This window comes from Lutjanus erythropterus, chromosome 12, assembly GCF_056507025.1.
Source record: "Lutjanus erythropterus isolate fLutEry1 chromosome 12, fLutEry1.hap2, whole genome shotgun sequence".
NCBI classification, from domain to species: Eukaryota; Metazoa; Chordata; class Actinopteri; order Lutjaniformes; family Lutjanidae; genus Lutjanus; species Lutjanus erythropterus.
The window spans coordinates 25141332-25166619 of record NC_139328.1 but is presented as its reverse complement, the minus strand read 5'-3'; the positions used below and the strand labels follow the sequence as shown (position 1 = coordinate 25166619).

Sequence of the window (25288 nt, the reverse complement as noted above, 5' to 3'; positions counted from 1 at the left end):
TTTCTTGTAGTCTGGGTCAAACTCTTGGCAAACACTGATTTGATAGATGTTTTTCTCAAAATACCCACAGTAACTTGAGTGCATTTATTTTTAGTGTAAACAGCCTCAGTGGGAAATGAAGCTGTACCCATGGAGAGTAGTACCTTGCTCTACCTATCGAGCCACAGGACAATCTCCTCTTACAGAGGTTTCAGAAATGGCTTCACGGTGCAATATCAGGTGTTTGGCCATAGGAAATACTCTCTCAGTAATGTGTGTGTGTGTGGGGTGTGGGGTGTGGGGGGGGGGGGGGGGTCTCCAGTGGATTTGTTGCACAGTCTTTTCTGTGCAGTACCCACATCTATCAGCTTTCAGCAGCTTGAATTAAACACACTTTTCACTCAAAGGCTGTCAGCACTCCTCAGCTGTGTTTTTTTTTTTAAAGCTCCGATATCCAAAATCGTCAGTTTAGCTGTTGCAGCTAAGTGAGCGGGCAGATACGGCTAACTTGAGAACAGGGTTTTGCAAATTTGACAGTGAAAGCTGAGACGAATACAGAAAAAAAAAAAAGAAATTTCAGGTTTAATTCTAACCTCAGGGAAAAAAAACCCCTCAGTTGGAGCCATGAAGGAAATAATTCCATTATCCTGCATTATACTGAAGACTGTTCTTTTGTAACAGTGGAAACAAGTGAATGCTTTTTGACATTAACATCTGTGTCCCAGACACCAAGTCAGCTGATTGTTTTCTGAATAAAAATTACTGGAAAATCTCAATGATATTTTAGTGGTTGTACCTACAAAGTAATTTGATCTTGACAAAAAAAGAGAACTAGAAAGAAATAAAATAAAAAAAATGTGTATTTGCTATTGTACTGTTTGGATGCTTCTCTGGATGAAAGTTTATCTTGGGTCAGTTATTAGTTGTTACTTATGTTAAATGGCTGCATAACCCATGTGTCTTATGTCATACTTTTTTCGTTTATCTGTTTTTGCAGATTTTGGAATAGTTTAACATTCTGGGAAAACTTCTTATTGGCTGTCTTACCAAGAAATAGATGAGAGAATTGATACCAGCCTTTATCATTCATGTCTGTATGCTAATCATGAAGCTAGTCAGCAGGCTATTATCTTAGCTTTGCATAAAGACTTAAAACAAGAGAAAACAGCTAGCTTGTCTCCAACCATAGGTAAAAAAAAATCTGTCTAGTGGCTCTTTAATTAACATATTCTGGTAATTCTCCTTTGGATAGAGACAGGTTAGCTGTTTCCCCTGCCTTTTTTTTACTAAGCTAGACTAATTTCTCACTGACTGTAGCTGCATTATTAGCATACAGATAAGGCTTGAGTAGTAGAGGGGTATTCAAGGAGTATTTGAGGTAGTGTGTCCCCTCAGAGTTGCTGTAAGTTAAGAGTTGTTGAGGAAATTCTGTTTTGTACCTGTGGGAGGGAAAATAAAAAGAAGCTGCTGCTGGTCATTACACTAACATTATATTTCTATGTCCTGTTCATTATTTTGTTATTAAACCTGCCTCCTTTGACAAACCCAAGACACTGTGGCATAGGGTTTCTTTTCTGCTGTTAGTGTTTGTCTTTTGAAGTGTCTTTATTTGTGCTTTTGTTTTCTTATTTTAGCTTCCTCAGTATAGTTAGCCATCTGACTTTGTTTTAAGCTTCAGAGGTTGCGCACAACTAAGTTATAGGACATGTGGTCTGAAGACAAAGATCCTTTTAAACTCGGCACAGGGATGCATCTCGGGTACTCGCTTGTCAGGGATGTGAGAGTTTACCTGGTGATGGAAGCCAGAGTTGTCTTGGCTGAGTGAGATACTGTAATACGGCTCAAGCCTAGGACAAACATGAGAGTGATGTTGAGCTCATCTAACTAAGGAGATTAAGTGTACTTCCCGAAATGTTGTCCTGTTTCGTTAAACAGACGATGAAAAACGTGTCTAGGTAAAAATAGTGGAGAAACACAAAAAGAAAGCAAATATGCAAATGCAAGCACTTTCTATTCCAGGTCAGCCATTGCTTTCTAACTTTCCACCATGGCTGTAAACTGTTCCTCACGGGGCCTAAAGCCAAAGTTCTGAAGAATTCCACCAGTAAAAAAAAAACGGTGTAACAAGAGCAACTTCTTTTAGGGAATTCGAGTCACAACTCAGCACTCGTCTCATTTTGGAGAATGAATCACCTTCAGTGCCTCACTCCCTTCACTCCCTCCATTCCCCGCTCTGTCTGATTGCCATTTTCATTTTGTCAGTTTGGCCTGGACTCATTCGGCCCCGTGCTTTCCACCACATGTTTTCTATTGTCTGGATTAAAGTGAAATGGATACTGGGTCATTATGCTGATTGGAAGTGTTCCACGCCGCTTGGTTACAATATAATCCTAAAGCTGTGTTTGCTTGGACATAATTGTTGTGTGTTTTGTGTCAGTTTGAGTTTTGAGGGACAACTTGAGTCAATAAATATGCAAGAAGGTGTATTAACAAAGGAAAGCTGAGTGTTTGGGTGTTTCATAGTGTGTGTGGGAGAAGGTGAGCGCACACCTGGCCACTGTCACGTCTTATTCTCCTGTATTTGATACGTCTTCCTCTCCTCCTCCTCCTTCTTCTTTGAGTGTGTGTCTTTGTCTAAACTCTGTTAGGTCAAGGTTACTGTGTGTTCTGCCTTTGCTCACTCTGTAACAGTCTCTGTGGGAGTTTGGGGTTGCGCTGCTCGTCTACCAGCCTCAGCTAATCTTAGCCACATCTGTCACACATCCAAACCGCCGCCCCTTTGCCTTCTGCTGCTCAGATTAACACTTTTCCATAAAGGCTCACAAAACAGTTGTTGCCAGACACTTATTTGATTACAGAAGTGAGTCGAATCGAATTTGAATGTCTGAGAAAGTTTTAAACAATCAGACATCTTGAACTTTCCACTATTTATTCAGGCTTTTTAAGTATTGAACACTGGTACACATTTTTTTGTGTGTGTTTAGTGGCTTTAAAAGTTTGTAAACAAGTTAGACCCACATTTATCAGCTCTCGCATACAAAATTAAGATATGTAAATCATATTGGAAAAAAAGGGAGACTTTTATGGAGAATAAATGCAGCAATGTTGTTGTCCTTTCTTTCAATACAGCATATTCCAGAATAATCTGCTTCTGCAAGCTCTGTTTCTTTATTTTGGTTGTCAAAATGGTCTTGCATAAAATTCCCAGTAACATTAAAAGGTCCAAGAAGTCTTCAATTTGTCTTTCTGAAACTTGCAGATATGACTCTGTGAGTGGATTAGAGTGATATGTGGTGACTGTGAGAGAACAAAGTGACAAAATAACTTCAGAGTGCTATAGCAAGAACTCGCTGCACTGAAATTTCATCTGAATGTAGAAATGGGACAGGATAAGTCAGCCTAAATGTGCGAGTTGGTGTGATAGATGTAAAGTGAAGCTTCGGAGGAAAAAGTTGGCTCAGATGTCAGCTCTGATTCCATTAGAATCTGAAGTTTTGTATAGAAATTGTTTTGTAAGAGCATCACTATTTTAGCTCCCTCACATTTTTTTCCTCATTTATTCCTGCAAAGACATTGTAGATGACTTCAGTCTACATTCTAGCTAATCACAAAAGTGTTGGATGGGGTTGAGTTCAGGGCTCTGTGCAGGCCAGTTAAGTTCTTCCACACCAAAATGGGAAAACCATTTATTTAAGGGCTTGGTTTTGTGCATGGTGACATTAACATTATGAAACTGGAAGGGAATGCTCCTCAGCTGGAACTAAGGGGCAAATTGTACAAAACATGCATAACAGCCCCAGAACAGCAAAACTAAATTTGGTTGTATTATGTAATTGCACAAATTCTGCTTGTGCAACAGCACATCAACAGTGTCACCAGTCTTGGGAGGTTTTGCACCAGAATTTGTCCAGCAGAGATGGTGACACCCTGAGCTGGCTGTGACTGACAGACCCATGTGCTACCAATTGAAATAACACATTGCAACGTGCTTTGATTGAACACGTTGAAATTAATATACAATTTGAGTGGTCATGTGTTGCCCTGACAGATAAATCCTGACACCTCTCTCATGATCGGTTTAGATCACTGTCCAAACAGCAGCCTCATTAAATAGATGTGTTTGCTGTGTGAAGTATTGCCTCTACTTCTGTCCCCTGAAAGTCAAGGTGTTATTTCGCAAGCTTATGCTTTTTTGTAGGAATGCATGATATATATCGGGCCCAAAAATTATCAGCCCGATAATGGTAAATTTGTGCTATTATGTCTTATTCCAATGATGAAATTACAGCTGATAAATAGAGACAAAAATGGATGAAACAGTATTGAGTATTTATTGGCTGATTTGACAGATTATGCCAAAGCATTTAATTTGAATTCTTAAACAACATACTCTATAAAAGCCAAAGCACATTGTTTTTTTAATGTACTTCACTAGAAAAACTAAATCAACATCACCAGTCAGACCTGGTGTTTGAAAAAGAATTAAACAATTAAAATATTTTGATAAACAGTTAATGGTGAAAGTAATTTAGAAAATGATATTTTCAGTCTCAAATATGGAGATTTCCTGCTTTTCTTTATTTGTGATATTAAACTGAATATCTTTGCCTCTCCTTACCCTAAATGTAAGAGTCTGTTAAAATGGCTCTTGTTCATGAGGCAGGTGAGATGGCGTGAGATGTTATTTTCTTCTCAGTGTGTTATTGCACAGTCTCGCCTGTTCAGCTGTCCACCAACTTCAATATGCGGAAAAATTATGATGAAAGCTTTCGTGTAACCTCTCATGTAACAAATCAAAGCAGGAACACCTCTCTTCTCCCTCTGTGGCCTTGATGAATAGCTTTCGCCGCCCTCATGTATTTGTTACTCATTGAGTGGAAACCATGTAACTATAACTCTTGTCACAGCTCTCCAACTCTTAACCTTCCTTTTTGATTTTCAATGACAGACTTTATGTGCAGCCAATTTCCTTCTTTACCTAATGAACCTGTCAAGAGTCACATTTCTCTGATGTCTCAACTCGAGGTGCAAATCTCAAGGTTTCCTGAAAATGAGAAAATAAATGTCATGAAAGAGCAAAACTATAGATCACTTTTCAAATAGCTTAAGTATTTACCTACTGTCACAGAAAAAAATTAGATTCATCATTCAAGACCATGAAATGCAGGGAATCTGTCTGTTCAAAGGTATTATCATGTTGTCATCTGAAGTTTTAAGTTACCAACCATACTTTAAAAATGATTATTTTTATGGTGGGTCTAGTTTTTTTCCCCTCCGGCGCGAGACATTTTGAAACTGAATCCCTCACATAAACAGTGCGGTATGCTGACCCGGGAGTAACATTTGGTCACTGCCTGTCTGCACTCTGTGGGTTTTGGCTGCGGCGGGCTGATGCAGAGGGTTTCGATGGCTGTCGCTTTTGGGAAAAGGCCTGCTGCAACCTCGCACTTTCTCCGCAGTTCCTGAACCGGGGAAAATGTTCTAGGCTGCAGTTTTTCGACCTGAGCGGAGAGACGGGACAACATGTTTTGGATTACACAGCTGTGTGGGCGAAAGTGAAGTGGTTACTTCCCTCCTTTTGCTGACAGCTTTGCTTTTTGCCCTCTCATTCCCTGGCATGATTCCTTAGTGCAAGCCAGGTCTGGAGGATTTTGGCTTCCAGAATCACGGTCACCTTTGTTTGAAAAGCAGGGATTTTTCTTGGCATTACTGGTGTGTAGACATTGTCCAAGTTGACAATGTCATACAACCATTGTGTGTCTGGGATAACATACCTTTGTTTTTGCTTTTAGGACTTTTCCAGGTGTCAGTTCTTGGTTGCCAGTACTCCTTTAGTGAAATGGAACATCTGTTTCCACATTAAGTGTTGTAGGCTATGAAAACACCAGAGACAACAATGGAATTAAATCCCACACTGTTTAGAAATGTATTGGTCTGTATTCAGTTGACCGAACCACATCAGAAACACAGAAATATAAGGACACATGGGAGAAGATGTCATAATAAACTCTAAAGATCTGGTATCTGAAGATTTCTCCATGCTGCACGTTAAATAGTGGTTAAATGATGAAAGTATTACAGACAGATTTTAACTGTACAACCCAACAGTTCTTCATCCAGCCCAGGTTCTCTACAAAGACTAGGAAAAATGTCCATGACTTTGAATAGCAGTAACAAAAGTTAAACAGAAAACATATAATATTAAGTGAAATACAAAAAGCAGTAATTCACTACTTGGGTTTCAGTATCAATGAGCTAAATACAAAATGGGACTTAGCAAATATATGTGAGAAATGGATCCAATGAATGGTCCTGTTAGATGGAATAAGTCCAGTACAGGTCCATTAATCATTTAAATCTGTCCTTGCTGACTACTTTACTCTCCAAATCGGTGAATGTAGGGACTCGCTGATTCCAATTTTTTCCACTTACTGATTCCACCATCCAGACTCTGGGTATTGGCTATGTACTGATTTTCCCCTTTTCACTGTTAACTCTTTTAAAGTCACTGTTTGGAAACAATAAGCTCATCAATCTTTGTTTGAGTTCACATGAGAATGTAACGACATGTTTTTGACAGTACTTTTTATTGTACAGAAAACACAAATACTCTTGGCGTAACATCATAACTTCATCTTATATTTTACTAAATTGTTGCTGCCATAATTTTGTCTTGTCTATTAGTTAGCTGATTAACTTAATGAAGGGAATTTGAGGAAGTAATGAGTAACCAGGACCAATCCAGTAAATCGGTTCGGTACGTCACCAAGTGAAAACACAAAGATTTAACATCTGACCATGTCTGACCTTTGACTTCTTCCTAGTCCTTCTGATGTGTGATTTCATTTGTGTTGCTTGAGTATTTTGTATGAGTTTGTTGTTTAGGTTCATTGTTCATGAACTTTATTGATATTATTATTTTTTTTAATTAAAAATTTAATTAAAAAGTTTGGCCGGAATGCTCCAATATAAAAATAACAGTAAGTAAGCAACAGGACAAAAATAAAAGTTAGGAGGTAAGATAAAATATACAGTAATAACTTAAGATGTGCATTTTTTAAAATAAAATCTACAATACTGAGGAACTGAAATATTGACACATACACATGTACACCAGTTTATAACAATACATAACAGCTAAGTGCTTGCCAAAACTTTCTCCTGTCCAGCTTCTCAGTTGTGATGGTTTGCTGTTTTTCTCTACAGTGCACTTAGATTGGCTGGATAAGGACACCAAGCTTAGGGTCTTTTGGTTCACGTTTCTCATTGGGGACTTAGTTATTTGGCTAACGCTTGTGCACAGGGCTTCCAGGGCTTCCAGGGCTTGGCCACACATGCATATATAAATCAACAGAATGAGTGTTTGGCTGCCAGGCTAAGGTAAAATGAAAGTGGTCTGTCACCGTTTGACTACAGTGCGCCATTGACAGTTCATTAGATATTTAAACAAGCTGACAATAAGTTGAAGCAAAAAGAAGAAACTTGACCGTCCAACTTTGTTGCGGCACACAGACATTCCCCTTAACTCCCACTTTCTTCAGCTGCTCCTGACCGTCTCTCTTAATTACTCTGGCACGTGCTGTGTGTCTGAAAGCCAGTAATTAGACGTGTGCGGTGACACATTACATTCCCATAATGTTCTTGAGGCTTCAAATGTTTAACATGGTGTAGTGATCTTTGTGTTTTAGCACTTTTGTTGAAGTAATCATCTTTAAAAATCTTGTGAGCATCTTCCGCTATTTTAGCATTTTGGAGCCCAAACAATTAATAGATTAATTCGGAATATATATTCTAAATATTGATAATAAAAGTGCTCGTTTGTTGCACCGATACTTTGAATTATAATGTTTAGATGAAACAATCATTACTCATGTGCGGCAGGCCTTGTCATTTGGTATCTTTGTGGTCCCTTGTCTTGTCATTTCCACTGTGCATGACGAGCAAATTTCCTCGTCTGTTCAAATAATCAGTCCCGCTCTCTTTCATTTTATGTGTCTGCTCTTATTGGTAATATGGTTTAGATTCAATAAATCATATGAACGAACACAAACACTGCGCATTGTGGAGCCTGACATGAGGGAAAATGCGGTTTATTGATGTAATATAATTCTGTGTGAAATTGTAATGACTTGACATTATTTTATGTGACGAGGGAATAAATCAAATGGTCGATAGATGGATGTAGCAGCTCGGAAAGATTTATGTTTTGGAGTTGGTAGCCAGAACTAAGGCAACTGTAATTTTTGGATGGCCTCGCCGCATAAGCTCGGGGATTTCTGATGAAATAAGACTGGGCGATCACTGAGGTGGAGCAAGCAGCGACTGTGTCTTGCTAAATTCAACCTCACCCCCCCCCCAAACACACACCCGTAAGGATTAATTCCCCTTTGAGAGACCTTCGGTTCCCTCACTCCGGCCCGGCTGCCAGCGTATTGTTCTGGCCAGAGTTATGATGATGATTTATGAGCTGCAAGTGACTGCTGAAAAGTGGACTGACTCACACTTTCCATTGTAATTTACTTTTCAATTATTGTTCCTTTCTTTTTGGCTCGGCTTTAGAGGAGGTGTGTGCAAGAAAGTGAGCAAAAGTTGATAAAAAGTGAAAGGAGAGTTTTGCACTCATACATGAACACACACACACACACACACACACACACACACACACACACACACACACACACACACACACACACACACACTTTACAAAGTCATGTGTGTGTATACGTGCTGTCTGCTTCCAGAACAAGCTCAATATTTTTTTTATTGTACTTTGAGTATTAGATGGTTTTAATTTATTGCACTCCACAGTACATCAGAAAAAAATTAGTCAATTAATTGATCACCAACAACAACAATATTAACAGCTTCAGCCTTTTCCACTCCCTCCCTCCCCACCATAGACCTATTTTTGTCATTTTTAGTGGGGAACAGATGATGTGTGTGTCAATGTGTGTCAAAAATGTTAGAAAGAAAAAAAAAATGGAGCCTGCCACAGCCGCTGAGAGACGACTTACATGTTGTGGTGTTGAAGCGGTGAATCAAAACCGCCTCACATTTGGCTCATTGGGCCTCTCACACTCGAAGATCTGATTGGTTTTCTTTAAATTTGTTGGTTTAGAGTTGCTTGTCAGAAAGAATAACATATTGACAACATCACTTTCGATTAACACGTAATGTCCCTATGATTAATGTCATAATTCAGAAAATAACTGATGCAGCCTTAATTGAACTGTAAAAGATGAAGCTGTTAGTGAAGAGAGAAGGCGAAGTTGTCTCAGCCTTCTAGCCTTTTACTGACACAGTTTCACAGGCCAATCAACACCCATTTCTCAGTGTACACATCCTCTGTTTTCCTCAGGGCGAACCTGCCCTGCTGATCGGATGTCACCTTTTCCTCTGTGTGAGTGTGTGTGTGTGTGTGTGTGTCTGTGTGTGTGTGCGGTGACGGGTGGCAGGGTCAGGGCAGTGCTTGTCAACAAACCTCAGCAATTAGCTTTGACTCGGGGCTCTTTCATAGCACACGGACAGCAATTCACTCAACAGAACGTCCAACAGAACCAACATGAAGTCCTGAGGGAGCGACTGTCAGTCGTCGCTGTGCCCTCTGATGTTTACACTGCAGCATTATTCATGTACATTGACTACATGAATGAAAAAATATAGTAAAACTGATGTTTAAATTGTTTACCTGTCATGATGACTGATCTTTATTCATGTTTGGACCAAGCCTTTTCATTTATGGTAAAATCATAAATAACTAAATAAAGGATAAACTGGAAATGAAAGCAAAGATGACCAAGCAGAGGTTACATTTCAGAACGAGATGATGTTATTATGTAAATGAGGAAGTGATGTCATCTGTTACTTGTGACAAGGGAAAGTGCTTAACACTCAGTTCATCATGTTCCTGGTGATTTTAGTAATTTGAGGTGTGAAATAATGGCAGTGGGAAGCCAAATCAATCAAAAGCTTTTGAAGCCAGCTTGAATTACGGTTAATGGATTTTTACTTCTGTCACTAAAATACATTTTTGAAATGAGTTGATTATGTAAAATTGATGCAAAAGAATAAGCCCCCGATTCATCTGTTCAACACTTATGATTCAGCCTTGAGTCAGAGTTTCTTGATGTGGCCACATATTTGAAGGGACAAACTAGCAACCCACCACTCATAATCAGATTTTTTTTTTTAACATTCATTTTACTGCTGTCCCAAAGGTGTATGTGCTGCAACCTGGCATGAAATGGATTTTCATTGCCTCAACAAATATTACATCAACATGATTGTAACAGGGGTTTTTTCTTTAGTAAAAATGAAAATTATTACACAAAAATTATTATTCCTACTAATTCACATCATATATATGACAATTTCAGTCAAAATAATAGTAATGTGACTTTGTTTTTACCATATTGTCTGGCTCTAATATTGACGGATGTATCCCACTTGATGATTTTTCCATCCAGCTATAATTATAAGATGCAGTCAACCCTCCATGTTTCTTTCTTAGATAGACTGATAGTTTTTATTGTTCCTAAAGAGGTTATTTGTTTTAATGCATATTTTAAGTTTAAAAAAATGTTTAGGACAAATATAGTAGTACTTTTCTTGAGGAAAAAAATGTGCTTGACAGTTTCATGTTAATTGATGGTTATTGCAGGTTCATTTGTTTTCTTTTTTGTGTTTTGTCTCCAGAGTGTTTGTTCCTGACAGCTTTAGACATGTTTACTGTTCAAATAATCAAAAGTTTATGGAAATTATGTTTCAGCAACGAGCATAGGACCATCACTCTTGGAGAATTTGTCTGTTATCTTCTTCTTCCCAGCAACCATTTGTTTTTCATTAAAAAATCTTTATTGCCATGTACTCATCTGCATATGGATATATGTTCACTATTGGATGCAAATTATCTCATACATACATAATTTGTATACTGTGCAGAATATGGTGAATTGCAAATGATTTTAGCTGTTGCTGCTTTGAAATAAACTGATAATATGAAATGTCTGAGATCCCTGTGGACAAATGCACTTTTTCCTGTAGTAAGAATGAAAATTTACTATCAGACCATCATTTTTTGATAATTGCAAGTGTCCTTATTTTGAGTATCAGTTGAAATCTACAAATAATATTAAAAAGTTGTCCGAAACAGCATTACTTCTGAAATCTAAGCATCATTGAAATGTAAAATTAGCTAAATTCCTATGCTTTTATTAAGAACTTGATGACTATCTCTGATAAACTGTTACCTTTCACTGATATCAGATCAGCTAAAGATTTGGAGGCCTTTGCAGGCCTTTGCAGTGCGCACTGCAGCCGAATTGATTACCATGTAATAACAACCTCATGGGCTATAAGAGCATACGGGGTTGGGGGGAAGGGGGTTCTTCTTCTTCTTCTTCTGTGGTGTCCTCAGGGAGCAGGCCAGCGGAGGATGGGGGGGTTTGCTGACTCAGCTGTTCTGGCTGAACTGAGCTTTAATGAGGGAAGAGTGGAGGACTATCTGACAGTCACACACAGGAAGTTTTGTAGAGACGTGTGCACAAAATCACATGCAGACACGCACCCTGTCTGAATGCCTTCTCCCATGTGTCTCACTTAAACTCACACACTCTCTTATCTCTTTTACTCCCCTCATTCGTGCTCCTTCTCCCCCCTTCCTTTCTTTCTCTGCTTCATCCACTCATTAACAAATTCTCTCCACATCTTTTTCACTTACACACACCCTCCATAACCCACCCTCCTGCCCTTTGACCTTTATTACCCCCATTACTGTGTGTACACATTAGCCGCAGGCTGACGCGAGCTCTAATTTGAAGTAAATGTGTCCACATTTATGTAAAGGGCCTAATGGGAGAAATGAGTCTTGAGGTCTGTAAATGTGTTTGTGTGTGTGCCCTCGAGAGCTTGTTCCTCTCACCAGGGAGTCTGTCCAGCTCGCTATAAAACTCTGCAGCTCTCAGGCTAAATGTGGCTGAAATGAAGGTTTAATGTGCTGGAAAACTGGTAGTTGGATTTGAATTGTATGAGTGTGTGTGTTTTAATGGATTGTGTGGGTGTCTGTGTCTCTAAATGTAATTGTGTGCGCGAATGGTTGTCTTTCAGTGTGGCCACATTTGTATGTATATATCCAAGTGTGTTTTTAGTTTAAGTAGTGAGATTGTTGCTTTAAGAGTTGGGCTTGGAAAATCTTTAACCAAACAGTTGGTCGACGGGGAAAAAAACATTTGCACATTATTTCTGAATTTGCTAAATTGGCCACTGTGCACTGATTGCACTTTATCTGGTTGCCTAAATTACCAATCAAAGTTACACAGTGTTGCCAGGTTAATTAAATCCTGCATTTCTCTTTCACACATGGCACATATATCTATTCCTTCATGCATGTCTACTGCATACCAATGTGCAGAGAAATCTCTCTCGGGAACGCTTTGGAAAACTGTTGTCGGTAAACACAGTTTGTCACTGCATCTGCAAATGGAAGTAAAGACTCTACCATGCAAAGAGAAACCCATATGTCAGCAACATCCACAAATGCTGCTGACTTCTCTGGGCCCGAGCGCGTCTGAGATGGACTGATGCAAAGTGGGAAAAGTGCGCTTTGACAAGTCCGCATTCAAATAGTTTTGGGGAATCATGGACGTTATGTTCTCTGTACCGAAGCAATCTGGATTATCTGTCTTCTCTTTAGCTCAAAGTCTAAAAGCCAGCGTCTGTGATGGTGTAACCATGTGTTAGTGCCCATGGCATCATGTGTAACTGTAACATCTGTGAAGGCTCCATTAATACTGAAAGCTGCATACAGGGTTTGGAGTGACTTACGCTGCCATCCAGATAATGTCTTTTTCAGACAGGGTCCTGCTTATTTAAGCGCAACAATGCCAAGACACATTCTGCCTGTGTTACAACAGTGTGGCTTCTTAGTGAAAGAGATCAGGTACTAGACTGACCTGTCTTCCTCTGAAAATGTGTGGTGCATTATGAAACACAAAAATATAACAGAGACTCCAGACTGTTGAGCAACTTTAGTTGCATATCAAGCAAGAATGGAAAGGCCACAAGGCAATGGTAGGGGGAAAAAAACTGTTCTTACAGATGTTGAACTGGTTCCAATTCAGAGCCGGTTGTCAATACTGTCTCCCTGAAGTAAAATGAAACTGATAAATCTTGACTCAGAAATGTTCGTTTCTAAGATTTTCAAAGGAGACTATAAAAACATTTTTTTCATGTGCTGTATCTTTTTTGTGGTATTTTCCTGAAGTGAAAATAAAGTGTCTGTTTTGGATCAGCTGCTTCTTGCCACGGGGTGTTTGGTCAAGTTTTCTTTAAAGTTCGTGCTTTTTCCTTGGTCAGGATCATGTAAATAAACCCAGATGAACTGCAGTGTTATCCTGAAGAAGTTTAACATCCCTCTTTATTTTTATGTGTGTGAGATACTGTGGGTCAGGGGGTAAACCTATGTGCAGGGGCGTTATCACAGTCATGCTTCTACATCAGATCTCACCATGAGGGACAGTTAGATCACATCCTTTTGAATTGGCAAATGTTGGATGGATTTTTCATTTTCTCCTCGGCTAACTAAAGCCAGCTGAACACACACGCAGGCCTGGTGGGAGTCACAGAGGGATGGCGTGAATCTCATCTTTAATCTAATAAAAGGAGTCAGTAGAGGCTGGAATTAATCAGATCTGTGAGGGAGAGGAGCTTTGAAAGGTAAATGTGGAGGCATTTTGAGTGAAGAGAAGATATGATTGGACGTAATGAGCACCTCAGTATCATAATGTAAAATGGAGAGTCTAAATCTCCCCCATATACCTTCAGCCCATAAGGATTTGAGCAGAAAAGGGCCACCATGAGTTGTCTGTAAACCAATGCCGAGTCAATTTATTTTAGATTTATTCTAACTCCAAGTATTTTTTTTTTCTTTATCCAGGTTGACCATTGTCGAGTAGGATTAGTTAAAGGGAGTGAAGTAATTTTCTGTTGAGCAAATTAGTTTGGATTCACTACTTCACAACTGATTGGACCAAGTTGTACTGAGTCACATCAGCTCATCTGGTGCCAGGAAATAAAATGATGCAGTGTGAAATTGTTTGCCGTCTGATCCGCTTGTTTTCTCACTGGAAATATTTTACCACTGGAATTGGGACGAAAAAGTTGTGATTTTAAAAATTAGAAGAAGATGACAAGCAAACACTACATGTCTCTATATTCACAAACTAAGCAAAGTTAGCGCCGATGTTTCTCAACATGCATGAGTTGTTGTTCAGTTGGAATTTCAGTGGTTGCCTAGCGATGTAACTTTGATCATATTTTATCTATAGCCTGCTGTAGTTCATTATGGGTGCATTGGGATTTCAAGGTTTTATTGGTTTGAACAATCAATTGTTTGACTAATGCCAAATTCATTACTTTTTTTGCACTTGTTGAGTGCTGTGACTCAACCGCAAGTGCATCAGATGTGTTTTTCACTTACACGTCTTACACAACAGAAAGCATTCTCATTTTAATTCATTAATTCATTCATCATCTCAGCTGTGTCTCTCAGGTGTTACTGTGACCTGAAGCCTTTATTTAGGAATTTATTTTTCCAAAAATACACGTTAACGTGAGGTTTGATGCTCCCTGTGGCTCAGCTTCACTCACAACGTGCACACACACACACACACACACACACACCAGGATCAATATGAGGAATATTCACACGTATTGGTTTTGCGCAACCTTGATGCTGATGTAACTTTTGAACATTGTAGAAATGGTATAATTTTGACTAAGTTGTTGTTATTAGATTCCATGTAAAATTAAACCCATTTTTATAGCCACTGTAAAGAAAACACAGAAAAAACAACTAATTTACATGTTAAAAAAAAAGTTTTACCACATATTACTTATTCTTGATAACACTTGTCTAAGACTGAGCAGCTTATGTAACACAGAGTTATCATTTCCACACATGCGCCTTAACCTTTTGGGGTTTTATGCAAGAATTTCTATGAGGAAGGCAATACTTTTCTCCACAAATCCAATCCATCTTCTGAGCCTTGTCTTCTTCACTCCCATCTCTTTGGTCTTTCAACCCCTCTGTTCCTTTCCTTTTTAAATCTCTCTTTTATTTGGGGGTATTTATGCTCTATTATAGTATTTCTTCCAGGTTGTTTCTGACATCTAACCTACAGCACTTCGCTCTTAGTCCTTACCTTCATATCTCCATGTCTTTGTCCTTCTCTTTCACTTTGTAATTGTAATTTTCCCTCATGATCCCAGATTATCCTTGTGTAGGTTATCATTGTTTGGGTTTTAAGCTTTTTTGTGTCAAATACAAAGAACAGCTTTTCAAGAAATGTAATCTACTTTTGTATATTTTTTGTGTATACCTCCTCCTCTCTTTCTGGAAATGTACAGCAGTTGAGCCTGTAGCATTTTCACGATGCATTTAATATCATATAAAGCAACGTGTTTCTCAAATCCAACAACGTCTGACCTCTCCCCTGTTCTTCCTCCCTCCTCCAGTTGATAGCCGTGTATGACGAACAGGAACCACATCATGGAGGCGATGGTACCAGCGCCAGCTCCACAGGGACGCAGAGCCCTGACCTGTTTGCTGCAGACCTCAGCGCTGGAAGTGGAGCCTCGGCCTTCCAACCCTACCAGGCCGCCAGCGAGATCGAGGTCACGCCCTCCGCCCTGCGCACCAGTAAGTCAGGGATTCTGTCTCTGGGTGATCTGTAGATGTGTTCATTATTTGGATAGAGGGACCATTATCTTAAGATACAATCAGGAACTAAATTGACTCAACAGGTGATTAATAATTGAGTCAATTACTCTTATATTCCTCTTAAATTACAAATCTGTCATCCTCATTAGCGTCAAATGTCAGCAACTGCTGCAGTATACAGCAAACCCAACAAATTACCTTATCACAGCTCAGCGGTACCTTAGCCCTGTCCATAAATTCTGTTAATTGGACAGGAGGGCTCTTTTTTTCAGGCACAGATAGCCGTTTGATCCCCGGCCAAAGTGGCTAATTGGTTCTATTCGCTGCCTCCTAAATCAAATGTGACGCTGAGCCCGTCCACCTCTGCAGTTTTGCCGGCCAAGTCGCTTCTCCTACTGTAATTACCACGAGTTTGGACGGGAAACTGACTCGTGTAGGTGATTTGTCAATTTGGATCAAGCAAAACCTTTTGCACACAAACAGCAGAAGCAAACAAGCATACACACACACACACACACACACACACACACACACACACACACACACACACACACACAGATATACATGCAGACAAACACACTCTTACCATCTCACTCTTACTGTCTCTTTCCTCTCAAATACTTTCTGTCTTTCTGTGTTATTGCAGTCTCACTGTGTCCCTCTGGATCTGTTTTTATCAAACTGCTAAAAGTGAAAGTTTTGACTTTGAGTAAAAATTCTCCACTTTCACCCCCAAGAGTTCATGGTTATTTTGACGTAAACATACACTTGTGAGCTCTGGAGCTGTCTTAAGTTGGGGTAGGGATGGGAATTAATAAGATTTTATTGATACAATGTCACCGTCAATTGTCCTTATTGCTCCATTTCTTTCTCAATTCTCTTAAGCCTACTTACGTGACACTTATATTAACAGGCTCTTCTTTTTAGGATTTACCCTCTGTTACGTATGTGAGACTTGGTTGGGAAGAAGGGTACTCTTTGAAATGACTTTTTAATACAGATTTGGGCATGATGAACATTATGTTATGTAAAGAATAACAGAATTGTGTCGTTTTAGATACAGATTTACATTTGGCTTTGGTTTTGTTCATCTTGTTTTCTCTGATGTACCTTCTATTTATATCTTGGCCAGTTTTCTATCATTTCTTCCCATTTCATATGGTTGCAGGATGTTTGTTAAGTAAGTAAGTGAAATTCGCTTGGGAAAAAAAGTGAGTTTACAAAATAACTTAGTAATATGTGTAAGGATGACTCACTTGATCACTTAAACCTTATGTGTCATACCCGAGGCCTGTGATAGCTCACAAAAAATATAATATGCACAATACAATCAATGCTGAGTTATGGAAGTATGGTGTCCATGAATTACATGTCCTGGAATGCATTGCGATTTTGGTATCATATGCTAAGGCAGTTATGTAATATGATAAAAAGTAGATACATCAACAACTGGCCCTTTGAGGGCGACCATAACGCTGATGTGGTCCAAATTAAAATTGAATTTGACGCCCCAGACTTAAAGGGTGCACTTCAAGACTTGACGGGCATAGTGCCAGTTTGAATCGGGTGGGTGTCGTTCCAGCTCCATTTGTTTACGCTGCTTATGTCGATTTAAATTGGCAGCTTGTGCAACAAGTCAACAAAATGTCACATACCTACAGCATTTACATAATACAGAATAAATTAAACTGATTTTATGTGGCTTGTAGTTGCTGAATCCAAGTGGAAAGCTACTGCACTGTCTCTGCCAACACTTAGATGAGGTGAAATTAAAGTTAACCACAACATCTCTGCACACTGCTGCTGTTTGATTATCAGTTGATAGAGATTCACTGTCATACCTGCAGCCTTGTGGAAAGTTCACACATAGGATAATTAAAGTGAGTTCATATACATTTTTTCCTCCTGTACATTTTTTTGTAAATAGGAAGGAGTCCCATTATAAATGTCTTGTATTTCTGTCGTGTATTTCTAAGAACTTTAAAAATTACCAGTGCTGGCATTTTTATTTGTGTCCTCTGTGCTAACACATGAACACATTAACATACCGACTCAACCACATTCCAGTGAACAAATTCAAGTTAACAACAAACTTTTTTTTTTAATTAGCAGCATTTATTAGCCCTAAAAATAGGTTGGATGATGGCTTATCCACTAATGACCTGAGAGCTGGCATTGATTGACGCAACAGCCACCAATACCTCCTATCTCACACACAGCCACAGACAGGCGCACACACACGGACACAGCGTGTGAGGGAGGTCACTCCAATCTTAATTGGATTTCTGGATGAGATGCTGAATGTGAATTTGCGGTAAAAAAATGGAAATCTCAGGCATAATCACACCTGCCAGTTACGTCCAATTTAACCGTCTCCATAATAAATTCTAACCCTGTTTAATTGACGACACTGAATCTCATCTGCTGAATTTTATTGGGTTTTAAGAGAAATGTCTGTCATGGAAGAGAAGGAATTTGATTAATTTTTTTTTTTCCATGAGCGCCTAATGAGAATAGCTTTCAATCACTGATTTATGTTGGACAAGATGAGAGACACTGGACTCTGTGGGTCTTTGCCAGTTTTCTTGTTCGGCCCGCAAACTCAAAAGAGAAGTGATTAAGCTTATTAGACAGAGAGCTCCATTGAAATTCACAAATGGATTGATGTTAGTTTCTTGGCTTTGTTAAACTCCAAACCTCTGCAGACATGGAAGTGCTGATGAAAGGCCGATGCCACTGTTGTGAACATGTGAGGCTTTGAGATGCCAGTTTGAAAAGTTAATTTCCAAAATGCAGCAATTATTCTGAGAGAAAAGTCGTAGTCGAAGCTCATAATTTAATCGTTAATGTCTTAAATAGTAATGCAGGCCCTGATACTCTTTTGAGGAGGTGCAGGTCCTTTGAATTATGCTGTTAATTTTGTTACGTGTTTGTGGGCTTTCTTTATCTAACATTCAACTTAATACGTACATTTTAATTCCTCTAGAGACACCAAAAACAAGCAAAAACAATCAACACATTTTGCTAGACAGAGAGCATAACAATGACAAGTTACAGGGCATTGTTTGGTTCCTTGACTGACTTGTTTATTTTAATGAAGAACTGTTGCATGCGGTGGTCGAAATTTAAAAAATTCTTTCCAATAACGGTGACAGATGGAGGGTAAATCCATTAAGGAGAACACGTAGTTGTGCTTACTGTTTCATACTGCTGTGCAGTTCTAATTGCGTGAGTATGAGTGAGTAAAATATTAATTGGGTTTGTTAAAAAATGTCAGTATCCAGTTTACTATGTTTGCTTAATATAATGGACTTTTGCCCACAATGCAACACACAACTGAAATAAGCAGCATAAGGTGAAAGACCGAAGAGAGTGTAGTAAGACGCTATGGGAAATAACAAACAAACAAACAAAAAACATAATTAAAAAATAGTAATATGATATGGAATATTTTTGTTAATTTATATTTTGAAAGTACCTAATTTCCTGTATAGTTTGTGTTAATAAATACTGAATGTAAAAAGGTCGGCAAGACGTAGACTGGCCTCCTTGTTCTGGCCCTTTCTTTGGATAAGAGGCTGGACCCACTGGTCTATATGGGTTTGTGAGATTTTGTGGGCAAGCAGGCATCATGATGAGCTTGGTTCACAAGCTGAAGTTGGACAGAGCCTGATTCAAGGAGTACGAGCAGGGCACAGTTTGTTGTAGCCTTAGTTTCCCAAACCAGACCAAGAAAAAGCCAAATGTTAAGTGCTCAGTGCAGAATAGACACTCAGCACCTTGTCACCCTATGGGCGTTTATAGCAGTGTCTAAATACAGTTTTCCCAGACAAATCAAAAAATATGCCGGCCTTAGGAAAAAAACACTTTGATGTGCACAACCCCTGAAACTTGAAGGAGCCCCTCCAGAGCCACATAAGACCTTGCATAAGCACAGCAGAAGGCTGCTAAACTTTACAAGAAAATTGTTATTAATGTGCAAAATTGGTGGACTTTCCCTTTAATGGATTCTACTCAACAGGTTTAGTTCATTGAGACTTAATGATCTGTTAACAACAGAGGGGCAGCCCTCATAGCTTAATATACAGTGCAAGCTGATTTACTGTCATAAAATTTTGGCATTTACTGAACTGTATTTTAGACAACCATTGTCTAAAACTGTACAGCATACAGGTCAATACATGGTGTGAAGTTGATAGAATAAACTTGTCACTGTAGTTCAGCTGAGGAAGTGTACTGTGTCCTAATGCCACCTGGGAGATGTAGTGTAGGAGGTGTGACTTGTTAGGCCAGCCTGCACTATGTCCCCTGCTGAACTCCACCTCCCAGAGTGCCTCCCACAGCTCCGAGCTGTTTAGGTCCCACGCTCCGGGTGACCCAACAACCCGGGCCAGCCAAGTACATGAACATAAACACACGCACACACATTTCCAGATTTGCAACGCATATTGTAGCCGTTGGGTTTGTTATTTCCAAACACAAGGCCACTGGTTTGCGTGCACAGAAAATACACACACACATTCTTACATGCAAATGATAATGGTCCATGCGGAAGTGCACATATCGTATTAAATGTTCAGATACACACACACTGACCTACAAACTCATATGTTTATCTGCGATTATTGACACGGAAACACACACACACACACAGATGGACGTGCTTAATCTTGTCACGCACGTAGTCTCACAACACACACAAAGTCAAATAACTGTTGACTCACGCACACTCCTCTAATTTGCCAGATTACAGTATTTCCTGCATGAACACACACCACCAACGGAACGTCCTGGATGAGAACATGGGAAAATGACACTTGGCGTTGTCATCAGATGAAGACGCTCCAGTTTTTTAAACAATTTCAGTTTTTTGTTTACACTCCATCTCTTGTGTGGTCCACCGGGTACATTTCAGCCAATCAAAATCTGCATGTGGGATTTTGGAGAGGTCTGAAAGTGGGAGATTTTTTATGTCATAACATTGTGTCTTGTGTACAAGCACTGGCTGTGGTGTGTTGTGTGTGTTAGTCCTTGCTGGAGTTGTTATTTTGGACCTTGGCCCACTTCCCACGCACTGCAACTTTTAAACGGAGTGAAGAGTTTTAATGGAAGGCATCCACTTACACTGCTGTTTCTCAATAGGCCTTTCCTCATATTGTTGTTCCCACACAGAGTCTTCTCTTCTGTGTTATGAGGCAATAACACTGACAGTAAAGTAGAAACCAGAGCTGCCTGATTAGACTTTCAGTGATAAATCAGATTATTCCAGCGTGGGGTGATAATGGAATCTCAATGATTAATTGCCTTTATTAGCCCACAATGTTTAAGGAACAAGATTTGTTCCAGCCTATTTACATCCATCATCCCTTGTATTGAGTCTTATCAGCTACAGCAAGGGGTTTGATTTTCTATAGACCCACTGTATCGCCAACATGGCACTCTCTAAACTCTAGGAAAAGTTTAAGAAATTTCAGTGACATTATTTTTCCTGTACTTTTATTTCACCCTTGTGATCTCGTCTGTCATTCAGATATGCCCCTCCATGTCCGGCGCAGCAGCGACCCCGCCCTGCTGACCATCAATGGGCCGTTTGGCAGCGGCGAAGCACGGGTCCAATCAGAAGAGCCGCCATCAAGGAAGAACCCAACCCGCTGGTCCACCACCGCCGGCTTCTTGAAAGCTCGGCACTCCTCCGGTACCAATAGCCTCGAGAGGAAGGTAGGTGGCAGGGTGTCGAAAACAAAGTGCTCACTGAAAAATTTTCAGTCTGATGGAAGGAATAGTGCACATTAAACTACAGGGGGGAAAATGAATTCCTGAATGTTTCAGTCAGTGTTTGAAATTTGCACATGATCCTGACTGTCTTCACTAACATATAAAACTCCCAAACTCCCAGAACAAACTATAACCACTCCTATAAACCTGATCATTAACTTCACCTTCATACTATATTCACATATATAGCTTCATATTATGTTTTGAAAAAAAGATGGTGCATCTCAAGGGGTTCAGTTTTGAGAATATTAATGTTCTGTGTAGCCACTAATTAGCAACTCGACTCTTGATTTGTAGTTTGTGTGTATATAAATAAATTCCCCCTAATGCCTTTTTTCTTCTTCCAAAGCCCAGGTAATATATTTGGGGTAAAATTATTTGATTGATTAAAGTTGTACCCTTCATTCATTCTTCGCAGGGTAAAGGTATGGACACGTACCGTAGTCTGCCGCGGGATGCAGGGACATGGGCCAATCAGAGAGAGTTTCAGAGAGAGACAGCCCGCTCATCGCTCAGCGCCAATCACCCCATGGTGGACCGCTGGCTGGAGAGACAGGAACAGGTAGGACCACTTTCAGTACCTCTTTGTGGATGAATTGTCCAATATTGGATGAACCAATATTGGACATGTTGCTGTGTGGAGGATGATTTCATGTAGTGCCTTACACTACTACAAGACCATTGTTTTTTTTTTTACACTAGCTATTGTTTAAAAACTGGCTTGGCAGCTGGTAATTATATGCCAACCCTTGATCAGAAACATACTTTCTCTGAGGTTTGTTCAAAGTTTGTGAAATGTGTGTGGAAACTGAAGAAGAAGAGAATTGGACAAGTTGATAGGAAATGGGAACGACAACAAAGCAAAACGCCTCACATAAAAGGTACAGCACAAACATGTATTGAGGAAATTGTTACAAAACCACACACACATGCTGCATCTCCCTTTTACATGAAGTGAACACCTGATACCGTCGACTGTCCAGCGATCAGAGATTTACAGCCGGTCTCGCCCTCCACAGTCAGTCAGCTCTAAGCTCTGTGGAAGCCTGTCTGAGTGGCCAAGATCCAGTCCAGAGCCCGACCCAGTTCTATCACTCCCTTGGCCCTCAGGGAAGAGGTTAAAAAGTGAGGAATTTCCACCATAAATCCACAATGACACATAAGTCATAGAAGGAGAAGTAACACAATATTGATACAGTAAATAACATAAGCCACACATAGTACATATGGTCCTGTTTAGGTGGATCCTGTATGTAGAACGTTGTGAGGGTGAGGGGCTCTGTTCCCACAGGGCTCATGCATGTCAGAGTTTTGTTAGATTATGACCATAAAATATGATAACATTTCATTACCCACAGGCATATTTGGTCTTTGCATTGGTAGCATTACAAAAAAAGTCCCATTTGAAATATTAGTCACTATGTCTTTATCTTTTAATGGGCTGTTGGTTGCATTTGTCTAACATCTGTGCAGTGGTGGGACATGTAGGTAGGAAAAATACTGCTGGAGGCAGTCAGTGATTTGCTAAATTTTAACAGGGGGGATGGTCCAGTGGGAGCTTCCACCTGCCCCCACACAACCAGCCAACACAGACACCTCTTAAAGGACATTGTTGCAGGATGCCTAACCATAAGTGACATTTCTAATTGTACAATTCCATTGCACACAGTTATCTTCCTTCTTTTCCTACCACAACTGTCTTTTTATAACTGTTTATAAAATTAGTAAGTAAATACTCCCTCAAATTCCATGCAGTGGACTGAGTTGACAAGGGGGCTTTTTGTTCATTTTGCTAATAAGGGGAATATCCTCAAATAGCCAACTTGATTTAGGTACATTTTGCTGTTATGACACACAGTGTGCAGTAATGGTATAAGGGAGAAGAAGAGTTATGGTATATCTTCATTAGAATATTTGGAGACCTAGACAACTTCAAACAGGATCCAGTAGACCTGTCACAATAACTACTTTTTTGGATGATATATTGTCCCAGAAATCATGGCACTTAACAATACAATTGTCATTTCGAGACCACTTTGTGCCACTAAAGATAAAGAACCACTAAGAAAGCATCTTGGTCAGGGGTACTAACTGGACAACTGACCCTAACAATAATGATAACATAATATCATACTTATACAGGTACACCTAAGAGCAATGAGTTATTGGACTTGAAATGTGATTTTTTTTTTCTTTAAATACCCTAAATACATAAATACATTACCACAAATAGTAGGTGCTGCTCCAAGTCTTATAGAAGTAGGGAAAACGCTGCTGTTTGTTCTGCCTTCATGTCAGCTAAAATGTTGGTGACAATCTTTATGTAAACAAATGCATGTCAACACAATGGGCAATATTGAGGTCATGTCCATACTCCAGATACTTTACTGTACAGTAAGCTGATAATATAATTATTGTGACAAGCCTAGACACCAGTTTGTGCAACACATACCAGTTGAATCATTTGACATGATGGGATATGCAGATTTGTGAAGCAAATGTTGTTAATTGTTGCTTTTCTGTAAGGTTGAAGTGGACATATCGTAGTGTGCTGAGGATGACAAAGTGTGGGCTTGCATAGAAAACAATGAGTGTTATGTTCATCCTGAAGTCCGCCACACGAAGCTCATAAATAGGCAAAATCTGGATCTTTGCATTTATCATACTTCAGAGCAAAAATGTGATTGATCCAGGAGGAATTGAAGAGCCAAGACAACCAAGACAGCTGAACGACCTCAAAGTAAAGTTTTAAACATGCAAATTCAGTGTACTTAGATTAATATTTACCATTTTAGGCACTTAGTGACTCCACTTGTCAATATTTTTGTTGTTATGTAAGTTATTTTGTAAGTAGTTTCTTTCACAGAAGGGTTAACGGTCCAGTGAGTTCTCACCATCTATCAGAGTCTTGAGCTGCACAGTTTCCACCTCATCTGTCTTACAGCAGGTTTTTAGTATGAAGGAGGTTAAGTGGTAGAGGTCACTGCTGGATGGTGTAGTCTGTATTAATGACATGCTGGAGGCCATCTGCCCTCCTCAACTCACACACATATACGTACATACCTGCACACTTCTACACATGCATGTTCCCCACCATCAGTTCATTGTGCTGACAGCCCTCACAGTGACACGCACAGCTACATAAGTCTCTGCGGCCTTGTGGGGAGTGTGTGTGCGTTTCTGTCTTATCTAATGCTGCTTCTCTTGGTGTGATAGTGAGAGACAGATTGGTGGGAGTGTGTCACGCTGTGTATTCTTGCTCTGTAAGTGTACAGGTGGTGTGTGTGGGGCTGCACAGAAAATGACCGAGTCAAATGGTCTGGATCCAAGTGATATCATAGTATATAATGTCAAACTTGTTCCTATCACTGACACACACACACACACACTCTAGCGCTGTTTGAGGTCTCACGATATGTTGTTGTTGGCCAGTCTATAGAACCGCTCTCTTTGCTGTCACTGTTTTATGTCTCATTGATTTAAGCTTCACTTATCTCACTTACTTAGTTCCAGGAAGGATGTTGCAGCTCTGTGGTCATGAGAAAAGCCTTAATTTTGTTTCAGACTTACTAATCAAATGAAAAATAGATGAGATACAACAAACTTTTAAAAACAAAAGTTACTATCCACATTGTTGACTTTTATTGTTGTTTTGATATGTTCTCAGTGCATTTGATTGCTGTTCTCTGTCATATTTCTGTGTTGTGGTGGAAAAATAGCCCTGCTCACCACTATATTTAGTTTACTTGCTTTTATGTATGGAAATACAGAGTTTAACTTTAAAAGGATAGGATTTTTTGAAGTGCAGCTGTATGA

General features: G+C 39.5%; 1 protein-coding gene across 9 annotated transcripts in view; it reads left to right on the top strand.

Annotated features, from left to right (window-relative positions):
- LOC146318052 (partitioning defective 3 homolog) overlaps positions 1 to 25288 on the top strand; it is a 307847-nt gene that overhangs the window by 89215 nt on the left and 193344 nt on the right. For all 9 annotated transcript variants that reach the window (XM_084731436.1, XM_084731432.1, XM_084731434.1 and 6 more), the window contains exons 3-5: positions 15493 to 15676; positions 21228 to 21415; positions 21891 to 22034. In XM_084731436.1, the coding sequence (XP_084587562.1) occupies positions 15493 to 15676; positions 21228 to 21415; positions 21891 to 22034 (516 nt within the window). The remainder of the gene's footprint in view (positions 1 to 15492; positions 15677 to 21227; positions 21416 to 21890; positions 22035 to 25288) is intronic.